The 12,201-nt window shown below is 44.0% G+C and overlaps 1 protein-coding gene across 3 annotated transcripts; it reads left to right on the forward strand.

Annotated features, from left to right (window-relative positions):
* Window positions 1–10,702: 10,702 nt before the first annotated feature.
* Window positions 10,703–12,184, forward strand: LOC105183673 (RWD domain-containing protein 4). 3 transcript variants are annotated; one of them, XM_019841678.2, is made up of 5 exons: window positions 10,703–11,029; window positions 11,473–11,582; window positions 11,661–11,685; window positions 11,752–11,856; window positions 11,928–12,184. In XM_019841678.2, exons 1-5 carry the CDS (start codon window positions 10,925–10,927, stop codon window positions 12,093–12,095), a joined length of 513 nt encoding a protein of 170 aa, XP_019697237.1. In that variant the 5' UTR covers window positions 10,703–10,924; the 3' UTR covers window positions 12,096–12,184. The 3 variants fall into 3 exon arrangements, with proteins under 3 accessions (XP_019697237.1, XP_025159252.1, XP_011140263.1); XM_025303467.1 differs by having other exon boundaries at window positions 10,704–11,029; window positions 11,661–11,670; XM_011141961.3 differs by having other exon boundaries at window positions 10,707–11,029; window positions 11,661–11,856.
* The last annotated feature ends 17 nt before the right edge of the window (window positions 12,185–12,201 follow it).

Consider the following 12,201-nt stretch of genomic DNA (forward strand, 5'->3'; position numbering starts at 1 on the left):
CCGTTTCAAACGAAAGCCGACCTCCCGTGAGTATCGAGTATTTTGTAACGAGACGGAGCTTTATCGGGCATCGATTAATTTATCCTCCCCCCGCCTCTTACCTGCGTCTCTTTTCTTTTCTGCCGGGCCCCTTTTCCACGGTATCCTGTCCCTGCTCTTCGTTTCTTCTCTCTTAGTGTCGTACCGGGTCATCCGAAGCGAGAGTCCGCGAAGTGATGTTCTCGCGAAGTCGAGGCGACCGACAGACTTGCCTCCGCTTGCTACGGTTATCCGTTTTATGCGACTATCGAGCTCGGAGGCGAACGGGGCGGTAGGTGGTGATTTTTAACGACCGCGATTTCGAGGTGACAAGGTGTGGGATTTCGTCGCCCCGAATCGTGAAACAACCGGTCTTTCTGAATTCGAATTCGACGCCCGACGCGCGCTACTCGAATCGGAACGGAAGCAGGGCAGAAATTGGACGCTCGAATCAAACCCCTCCCCCCCCCCCGCCCGCTCGGGACGGAAATTTGCTCGCGCGTGTTTCTCACACTCGCGAGTGTCGAGAAACGTATGAAGTCCGGCGAGGTCGATTTTTACCGGCCAAGCGACAGGCGCGCACGAGGACTCCCCGTAATTGGTTCTGTTCGACGTTCCGGATCGTTGTTTCCGGAATGTCAAAGATGCGAATAACTTTTGTAATCTCGTCGTCCCCCGCCCAAGTGGATGTCCATTGATCCATCCTCGTGCCACCGAACAGAAATTCATTGTCTCGATGAAGAACTCCGAGAGAGAGAGGGGGGGGAAGCCTAGCTGTAAGATGAAACTGCCGAATTCTCGCGATTCCCGATTGAAATTTTCCCATGCTTCTCGTGACAACTGAGAGTGCTGATTTTATGCTCGTTCTCTCTCTCTCTCTCTCTCTCTCTCTCTCTCTCTCTCTCTCTCTCTCAACGTGTGTGAAGTACGGCGAGAACGAGAGTTTAGACTCTCGCGGATCGAGAAGAGTCCCATAATAAAATAAAGAAGAGAACAGGAAAGGGAAACGCGAGAGACAATTATATAAGGAGTCTCCCGGCGGATAGAAACGGCGTGAGAGAAAGTGAGCGACACGCGTGAATGTCGAGAGGCTTATTAAGAGAGGTGAGGCTCATTAACCGGACGTGTCCGCCTTCCGAGTCCCCGTGCGCGAATTAATTATCGCCGTACGGGAACGTAACAGCTGCAATAAAATCGCGCCGAAAGTCACTCGTCGCCGACAGTCGCGAGCACGCGGCCGCGCGGCACCCGACGTTTTCCACTGCTAGCGATGATTTATCCGGCGGACCTGAAACGCGCAGCCGTCGAGCATTAATAACTATGATTAATGGCACATTTGTATAATGCAATGATTAAGGCGCGCGTGCGCACGCGAGCTCACGCCGTGAGATTTCACGGCGAACCTTCCCGCTCGCCGGTGGTCCGCTGTGCATTGAGACGACGCGGCGGTCCACCTGGCAGGCTCAGCTGCCTTGACAACACGAGCAACAGGGTGAAAGGGAGGGATTTTGTTTGCATCCCGCAAACGCGCGGTCGAAAACAATTGCACGTGCATCGTCAATAAGGACGGCCGTGGCAGCCTCGAGAGGCCACGTCTCGGTTTCGCCCGCTTCGGAGACCCGCCGGAGTCTCCTGAAAAAGTTGCTCGTGCGTGCGACAACATTCGCGCGGTAACAATAACAATTGATATTTTTCTCCGCCGGTAGCGTTTATAAAGCTCCCCCTGATGAAGCTAAATATCGTGAACGGTTTCGATGTGTAACTCGCTGGAATCGAAGATTCCACTGGAAGAAATTCGTCATTTTCGCAAGCGACAATTATTCTGACACTTTAGTGACGATTATTTTAGTAATCGGGACGCGCTCACGCGAGAGGCAAAAGAGGTCGACGTGAAGGTTAGGAAGCCGAATGCGAATTTGGCCGAGGGAAACGGAATTTCTGCTTGTTGCGGGGCGAATCTCCGGAAGAACCAGAAATCCTTTCGCGGTTTCGGTTCGTTCAGTCGTCGCGAGTCGATTCAACTGACCTCTTCTTCAACCTTCTCCTCTCCGCTCCACCCGGGAATGCAAATATACTGAATTTTTAGCGGACGTGTTATCGTGAGCTTCGAGGATCACACCGATTAACCGGGTTGACTTCGCGAGCCAAAATCGTGACACGTCCTCGCGCTGCTTGAGCGCGGAGAGACGTGCGCAGAGCGCGCAATCGGCCGGTGCGCTAATTTCCGTGAATCCACCAGCGCCAGGAAACGATTTCTTGCCGCGTGGCACAACACACCGGTAATAGGCGGAGAGGCGCGGGGAACCCCGTCGCATAGTCACGTCGGTGATCATCGCCGTCGCCGCCGCCGTCGTCGTCGTCGTCGACGACGACGACGACGAAGACAACGCAGGCGGTCGGCTTCTTTCGTATACCTTCTTCCAGGGCGACTCTAGATCCATGTTTCATGAGTTGCCTCGTGCACACCGCGGAGAGGGTTAAGGCCACCGCAGAAGCGAAAGCCACCACGAGAGAGCCGCGCCGTGCGCGAGACCTACGCGGCTCCCAGGACTTCCCCCTGCGCGATCTGAGAGAACTGAAAATTTCACGGGATTCTTGCCGCAGCGAGCGTAACGTCGTCGCGACGTCTGTCCGTCTCTGCGACCTGGAAGAACCCTCCGCGAGGAAGAAGGGGAGATTTGTCCCTCCGAACACAGGAGAGCGGTTGGAATTTCGCGACGGCGGTTGTAATCTGCGAGCGGAATCGCTCGTCCGATCGTTGTGAAAATTTCAGGCGACGTCGAATCAGCCGTACGAATTTACGGCGGGAGAGAAATCACAGTCGAGCTCTTCACGTGACGATAAACGAATCGAGGGAGAAGCAGAATTCTTGGCTCTCCCAAGAGCCAAATTCAGATTCCAAAAACCAGAAATTGTTCTGTCCCCTTCGGCCAAATGTCTCGTCCACTGTCGCATTAATCCCCGCCGATTCTCTTTCTCGATTGGTGTTCGACTGGCTGTCGCCGTCGCGTTAAAGATTTATTTCACGGATCTGGAAGGCTCGCGACGTTTTCATCGAGAGCCGCAGGCCGCGCGTTCTTATGCTGCGCAAATTACACGTAGCGCGTAACACGAATTACATGCGTAATAACGAGAAAAGCGCGGCACATTCAGATTACATATCTCTAATGTCCGACCGCGGCGCGGCGGTCCCGTTTAGTGAAATTTATCAGGGCGAAATATGGCGAAGTTGAACGCGCCGCCATGTGACGCCGCGGGTCGCTAAAGATTAAGGATGTCGCACACCGAGTCGTAACTCGCCGGGGACCGTTCAGGTACGTACGATAACAGGGTGGATGAGAAGGCGGGAAGATTTCAAAGACGTCGGGCTTCAAAGGAATTTGAAATTAAAGCGGAAGAAGGTCAGACACGCTCTTTAGAGGACGTAGCGTCGAAAGGAAATCATATTTAAGCCACTGCGAATTGGGTCACGCAGCGCACCAGAAACAGCGGCGACGGGCTACGGCGTTCAGTTTCATTCGGCCGGTCTGGCATTTAATGAAAACGCCGCGGGTAAGACGTAAACAAAACTGCGGACGTTGAATATTTTCAAGTCATTTAAATCGCGCGATTTTACGCGGATTAACCACGCTGCAATTGACGATGCTTTTAAGCGGGTATAAAATCCCCCAGGGAAATTTGCCCTCATGCGATACTAATATCTTTTTATCTCGTAGGTTCCTCTCAAGAATGTCCGTTAATATTAATTAAGGTCCGATCCTGATTCTCCGATTCTCTCTATTTTTCTTTTCCACCGAGAAGACAGGTCGGGAATCATCGCGTTCCTAAATGAATCTCGCGAACGCAGGAGCTGTAAAATCTGCAACGCGCGAGTTACGCCGTCCAGCGCATACAGGACTTCGTGAAATTCTGCGGGGCGCGAGTAACCGAAAATTCGGATTCTCACCATACATACAAATGTCCGACGGGGATTCCCGGCGGTAGACGAGGGAGAAGGGGGAGATTTTCGTATATATATATGTGTGTGTGTGTGTGTGTATATATATATATATATATATATAATACAGCCACTTATCTCGCCCGCTCGTACCGTAAGTCGTCGGCGGGGTGTGGCGAGCTTTAAGCACGCCTCTTCTCCTCCTCCTCCTCCTCCTCCTCCTCGGCATTTACGGTGCCGGGAAATGGTGCTGCTCTGAATCACTGGCAGCACACGCGGCGATATTCTTTCTGATCGATGCGCTCGCGACGATACGGCGCCTCTGCAGTCCTTTCAGACGCACGCTCGGTCGAACGAGCCCGCTGACGACATACACCCGCGGCAAACACGGACGCGCGTCCATAGTCCGCAGGAAACCGGAGTGCGCGCGATCACACGGTCCATCGGGAAACGGCCGATGCGGAGTCTCGTGGTTTTTACGGTGAAGTATAGGTCGGCCGGCGGAATGCACCGGGCCCGATCTACGAATGCGCGGCCCTTGATGTTTACGAAATCGCGGCCGGGAGATGGCGCGCGACATGCGACTGTGTTCGGGAAAGCCCCGAAATTCAACACGCGCCTGCAAAATAAGCTCACTTGACGATATATAGACTTATATATTGTGGCCTGCTCTCTTCCGAAGAAATCATGTATACGTTCGGACAGAAATCGGTAGAAAATGGAGACTTGATAGGGAAAAAGGAGGAAAAGAGGACCAGTGCAGAAAGTGCAGCGGGAGAGAAACTCGGACCGACTGACCGAACATTCCGTAAGGGGCTGCGAAGATTACACAAGACAATTGAAACTATCCTCCATTTCTTGTCTTCGTGGCTCTCGCGCGAAGACGCAGTTCATATACGATAAGTTCACGGTTGGTGATCTCCGCATCGCCAATTGCATTTGTTCGCTACACATTTTGCGCTTCTGTCAACTGCATTGAAATGTTGAGGAGTCAGCATGGCAATCACACGTGTTGAAGGCAAACGTCGGTTAAAACGTCGGACGGTATCCGGCACCACTCACGAGACGTTACGACATAACGAGAGGAAAGTAAGTCGAAAATGCGACGGAAGCAACAGGGGCGAAATTATGTGACGTATTAAATTCGGCCTCTTCCGTGGTCGTTTATACCATTCCAGTTTTCCATAAATGGATTTCTACTGTAGCGCGCGTTTAATAGACATTTTAGTAAAATTTAATATACACACACACACACACACATACGGGGTGTGCGCGGACACGCACGCAGGATGTAATGTCGGTATTGTTCCGCCCGTCAAAACGCCCGTCACTGTGAGCGAGAAAACACATCAGTGGGTGAGACAGTGAGGAGGAGGAGGGGGAGGCAGCGGCGGCGCAAGGAGAGGATGCCGGGGAATAATAAACTTCTGAAATGCGCGTGTGTTCATAAATATTGACAGCCAGCCGGCATAATTATTAATTACCACGTAATTACTCGCACATTTCATTAGAGCCGCATTTGCTCTTTGTGGAACTAGAACGTGACAAGCGGCTTTTGAGCTTGTTGCGCGCATTAAAATGCTTTAGCAGCATATTATGTAAATTGAATTAACGTTCCGATGATACAATAATAACGAGTTGTATTTACGGTTGCCGCTATAATGCGGGCCACGAGCGTGCTACGGGCGGCATACGGCACGGCGTGCAAGTCGACGCAGTCGTGAATAATTAAATTGGCGTGTTCGCGTTGCAAAAAGCACCGTCAAAAATTGCGAAATAATTGGACGTCGATCAAATTTGATTCGCCCGCGTATTACTGGCGGATCGGTCGAACGACGAAGCGAGTAACGTGCGCTTATGGTGACGTTTTAATTCCACAGTGCGAGCATACTATCGGGGTACGTCGAAGAATGATTCAGCGAAGAAGTGGAATTTTTTAGAAATTGCGGTCTTCAAATACATCATATTGTCGGGATTGTAAGCGTAATTTGACTCGTTTTCTCGCAATCATTTCCTCCGTGCGTGCGCGCGCGATTCACGGCTGCGTGGCACTCGAGGCGAAAATTTGGAACGGTAGTGTTGAAACTACGACGCTGAATAAATAATATTTAGCGAATCCGGCAAATAGCTATTTGACATTTGGATCATGATCAGGTAAAATGATTTTAATTACCGGCCCACTCTGAATACAAAGTATAACCCTTTGCGAACCGCTGCATTCCATTGCGATTTGCCAGCATTATTAGCGGTGATTCATCGGTAATTGATACCGCAGACTTCCCCATCGTTAAAAAATCACTTTTCGATTAATCTTACTGCAGTCATTCCATGATAGCCACCAGTCAAGTAAATTTATAACAAAGCCAATGAAAATCAGAACGAATAGAGAAATCAGGGAAAGTCCCTTCGGAACTCTAATGTATATAAATACTCCGAATTCCTATAGAAATAATACATAACAATATAACTCTTTTACAGCGATTATTATAAATAACTCTACAGCTAAAGGGAGGAAAGCTAAAGCATCGCTCGTCGGAGTAGAGAAGATAATTTCCGTCGCTCCTCTGAAGACGTTAGATAAGAGCGAAGATAGGAATATAGGAACAGAAGACTCGATTAGTCGCACCCAATATCGCCATTCCCGATACGCGCGGCGAAGGAACGACGAAGAGGAGGAAACAGGAGCCGAACGAAAGACGAGCTCGCTGAACGGAAACTCGCATTAATCTGCGGCATTATGTGCTTTCCCCCACCTCCCCCCCTTCTCGCTTGCTTGCTCCCTATCGTCGCTATCCGCGCTTTTCTCTTCATTTCATCGACTCGGCGGCATTTACCACGGTGGCGTATGGCCAAACGCGTTCGTCCGAATCGCGACCGGACATTGGTGAAACGAAAAACGATCGTTTTAACGATAACACCAGCGAATGACTCGATCAGCGTTCCACCTCCGCTTTTATCTCACGGGGCTCAATGGACGGTATTTTAATGCAATTTTATGCAATATTGTACATTATGATATTAAAATCATATTATATACATATACAGGGTGTCTCATTTTAAAGGATCCATTCAAATATCTCAGAAACACTGCGTTAAATTGAAAAATGTTTCAGACAAAAGTTGTATGGTTTCAAGGGAGAAATAAAACAACTATTTCAGTTTATGCACAAATAGCGCCACTTTTGAGATATTCACTAATAATTACTCTTTTCAAATTGAAACTCCAATTTTTTATTATATCATCTTTTTCTACCAATTAATTTGGACAACTTTTGTGTGAAATGTTTCTTTATTGGCCTAATATTTTTTGATATTTAAAAATTGGAAAAGTTACCAAGTTTTCTTTAAATATCTCAGGAAATATTAGGTAAAGTATTTCAGACAAAAGTTTCTCAAATTAACTAGTAGAAAAAGAGGATATGATAAAAAAATAGAGTTTCCATTTAAAAAAGTAATGATCAATGAATATCTCGAAAGTGACGCCATCTATAAACAAACTGATATAGTTGTCTTATGTCCGCCTTGAAACCATACAACTTTTGTCTGGAACATTTTCCGATTTAACGCAGTATTTCTGAGATATGTGAATGAATTTTTCAAAAGGGGCACCCTGTATACACAAATTGAGATATCCAAGTTGTACAATACTTTTTAGCCGAAACCATCTTATTTTATGTATTTCTGTAGAAATCACCGCCCATAGGAGAATTGTAAAATATATTTCATTATATTGCGTCATATTATACTGTATCACGAAATATTAATGAGAATAAAATATCTAATGTTCTGGATGAAATAAAAATGCGTTTAAATTTATACAGAGTTTTTATATATTGTATCTCCTATCGAAAATAATCTTTCAATTATTGTGCTAAACAATTTTAATTTTTGTATATATTATGCGTTATGTTGTTTTATATTGTATTACATTGTAACATCATATTGTGAATTATATATTACACACATCATGTGCATGTATGCGTAGGCCTCCAGTACATTATAATAAAAAACAATACAAAATAAAAGTATATTAAATACGACACAAGTATTACTTTATTTATGTCACCATTTCATTTATTTCTCCATTCATAATGCCCAAACATTCAAAAAATACCAAATTCCTTTCCCTCGACGAATATTTAGGTCGATAAATTCTGGTTTGAATCTCGGATAAACCTTGTAGTTTACAGAAAATTGTGGTTTGAGTATGGGCTATATTTTATGGGAGTCGGTAAATTGTGATTTAAGTATTGGCTATATTTTATGAAGGTCGGCAAACTGCGGTTTGAGTCTTCGCTTAGTTTACGAAGGTCGGTAATTTTTGTGGTTCGAATTCCGGATAAAAAATTTAATCATTAGTCGAGACTCAAACCGCGATGTTATTATCGACCCACACATTTAGCTGAGACTCAAACATTACCAGTTCTCAATTTTCGAACATTTGTATCAGGAACACATGATAACTGAAGAGGTATTCGGGACTTCTGGCGGGAATCCAGAAATTTCTCATTTTCTCAGTTTTTGGACTGTATCAGGACTGACTTTTGTATCAGGAACAGGTAATAACCGAAGAGATAGGTATTCGGGACTTCTGGCAGGATTCTAGACGTTTTTCATTTTCTCAGTTTTCTGGCTTTTGTAGAAGTTTCGAGAATATCTGGATTATTCTAGAAAATTCCAGAAGTCTCCCGGAAATTCTAGAATCTTGCAGAATATTCTGGAATCTTCTGGACTAGTCATCACTACTCGCGGGCCCAATAGCTAAACTCCTGATTCTAGTCCGTTACCTTCGCTGCTGCGCTACGCCGCTTCGTTGAATACCCCTTTTACTAACTCGTACACTTTGTTGGCTCTTTTCTTTAGACCGTTTTTTATTGAAAACGAAGAGGTATTGCGTCGTATGCTATTACCATGAGTTATTAGTAGCCAAGTACTATTAACTCCGTAAGTTTCGTTCCAAATCGTTTCCCGGCCCATGCCGGTCCTCCCCTTGTAAGTGTGTTTTCTCATTGCCAAAAGTGTGTGTCGCACACTCCTGGGTTGCAGGCGATAATTTAACGTTTATTAAACACGGCGACAAATGTGAATTAAACGCAATTGCGCGTGTTAAAATTATTTTTTCACGTGGAAACGCTATCATTTCCACACCACCTATGAGGTAGATAGCTCGGTGCGTTTTTTTTTACGTGGTTTCCCCAGTAGGCCAACCCAGGAGTGTGCGACACACACTTTTGGCAAAGAGAAAACACGCTTAGATTTGCAGCGTACACGCGACGCGTTCATCATCGTCTCGCCGCGCTGGCGGCGTCAAAGTGTCAAAACGCCATTGCCGGCGGTCAGCGTGTGCCGCCTTACTGCCCAGCCTCGACGCATACAGCTTGCCGCGGAGCGTCTATAGGCCGCGATGGGCGTGGAAAACGCCAAACTTTACGCGGTTATTACTAAAAAACTATTACGATTTTCACATTATGGTACAGGACTTTTTTGTTCCTCTCACTTAGCTCTATGTCCCTACGGAGCCTGTGTCCCAAAGTTCTGAGACACCCTGTATATTTGTAGGTATCATTAGGTCCCCACTATGGAAGAAATGTGAAGGAAATTATAGGGAACGGAAAAAGCTTCTGTTCAATAAATATATTATAGTTTATATATGAACAATAAAGGATAATAATAAAACTTTTTAATTTGTATTTTTTTTACATCTGCAGCCAATATATTATATTTATTATTCCTATTGCACTTATTATCACAGTTCTTTCTTAACTTATCACTACATTTATCGCTACACTTATTTATTATAACATTTTACATTATGAATATATAACCTAAGTACTCACGGGAAAAACGCGAAACAACTGTAATGGACAACCGCGCGAGACCTTTCGCGCGCACTATTTGCACCTACTATCTGCGTTTACATCCATCACTGGAAACGCTTGCGTCGAGCTCTGACGTCATGCTCACGCATGCGCACAACGGCTCCCATATGGGAAAAATTTCCACGACTTGTCATCACTGGGTGGGGGAAATCAGAAAGAGTCATGGACATTGGCATCGTAGTTCATGTGCACGGGTATATAGAGGGCGCCTCACACTGAGCTCGGCTAAAAGCGGCCCATGACACCTCTCTTTCTTCTCTCTGGTTATACTGACCTGTATGTTGCTGTTACACCCTGTACAAGTCGTGCAGATAGTGCTTTAACTACTGGTTCGCGTCTCAACTAAATGACAAATCTCAAGCTGAGATTTGAACCTTTTAATTTACTTTAAATTACGACTTAACGGCTGTATTCCAAAATTCACTGCCAGTACTGAAAATACATAGTTTGTGTCACGTATATTAAGCCAGCGGCACACGGTGCTTGTTTTCGTGCTGGATTGCTTGCTGGATGAAAATACTGCGTTCTGATTGATGCATTTCCATTCATCTTCGGAAATGTACCTATCAGAACGCAGTATTTTCATCCAGCATGCAATCCGGCACGAAAACAAGCATCGTGTGCCGCTGGCTTTATAGATTTTCAGTGCTAGCAGTGAATATTGTAATACAGCCCATATCGTCACATTAATTTATATTATATTCTTAAGAGCAAAATTTGCTTTTTTAATTAAACTTTTATTTATAAATTTTCAATTAATGTAATAATATTTATAAACGTACAATTTATATAACAATTTACTTAATAAAATTTTAAAGAAGCATTTACTATTAGTGGATAAAATTGGCTATTAATAAAATTTCATCTTTTTCGACTAATATTGATTATTTTAAACTATCAACAACTATAAAATAATTGATATATTTTTTTACCGAGTTCTTTGAAACCAATTATCTTCTTTGACATCGCTCATCCCTAGCTAAATTTAGGTTAGCTATATACCTGAAATTCTTAACCTAAAATTCACACATATGGTCGCGTAATATTACTGGAAGGTAGAGCGATATAAAATCTAGTCTAAGGAGAGGAGATGAGCGATGCCGAGCTCCAGGAAGAAGAAAGGGAAGTATTGTTCTCGATATACGATGGCGATCCGGCTTTTAAACAGTTGACACCTACAACATTTCAATATAAGGTACAAAAAATGTTATTTTACTGACTACTCCAATAATATGGTCACGTTTGAAGAACCTTTGTATATTTCGTGTTTCAAAATAATAGGTAATTTAACGTAAATCTTCATAGTGTTGGCGTTTATGATCTATAACTATTCATAACTTTATTGTTTATATTTATTATAATGTATTTATATATTTACATATAAGATTATTTTTATAGTTCTATTATGTCTGTGTATCATCTTATAGTTTCTCTTCAACTCTCTTCCTTCAAGATTGGAATATACATATGTTTTATTCAGTTGCGGAAAATATATAAAATTTGCAGTGAAATTAACAATGGACACATCTGATAATTTTAATTATAAAAGGAATATATTTAATTTTCAATTTAAGTTGCATACCCAAAGAAATATATCTTCAATATTTATACAATTGATACAATGATTTTTCTATACAGTTTGGAAAGGACAATGACCTGAAATCATTTCTGCTGGAAATCTCATGGGGTGCAACATATCCTTCAGAGAAGCCAACTATTAATATGAACACATTTTACAATAAACATATGTAAGTGCAGCCAAGCAGCAGCTCGACTATTCTTGCATTCGATTACTTTGATTAAAGGTGAATAATTGGAATGCACAGTGTGGAAGAGGTAAAGGACAAGGTGGTGAGTCACGTAGAGGCAGAGGCTGAGCAATGGTTAGGTAGCGCTATGACGTATACCTTATTTCAGTCTGTCCAAGAACATTATGCAGACTTAGTATCCATTCAACCGGATTCAGTCACAGATATAAATGCCTATACTAGTAAAATCAAGATTGCAGAGGAGAATCAACAGGTTTTATATTACTCAACATTTTGCCTTATATTTTCTGAAACCATATTCTACAGATTAATACTGTCTCTAAGGTTGAAGAAACAATGAAAAAACCGAAGAAAGAACAGTTAAGCAAGGCTCAGAAACGTAGACAATGGAACAAGGCAGATGGCAAAGGTGAGAGACCACGTGGTTGGAACTGGGTGGACATAGTAAAACATTTGTCACAGACCGGCCCTAAATCGGAGCAAGAGTCTTAGTTCGAGTCACGTATATCATTTTGTACAGTATAAAAAGTATGCTATATTTTTATAAATGTTGGAAATAAAATCATTTCTCTGTATCTACATATCATAGTAGATTTAT

The sequence above is a fragment of the Harpegnathos saltator genome, unplaced genomic scaffold, assembly GCF_003227715.2.
Source record: "Harpegnathos saltator strain DR-91 unplaced genomic scaffold, Hsal_v8.6 scaffold547, whole genome shotgun sequence".
Lineage (NCBI taxonomy): Eukaryota > Metazoa > Arthropoda > Insecta > Hymenoptera > Formicidae > Harpegnathos > Harpegnathos saltator.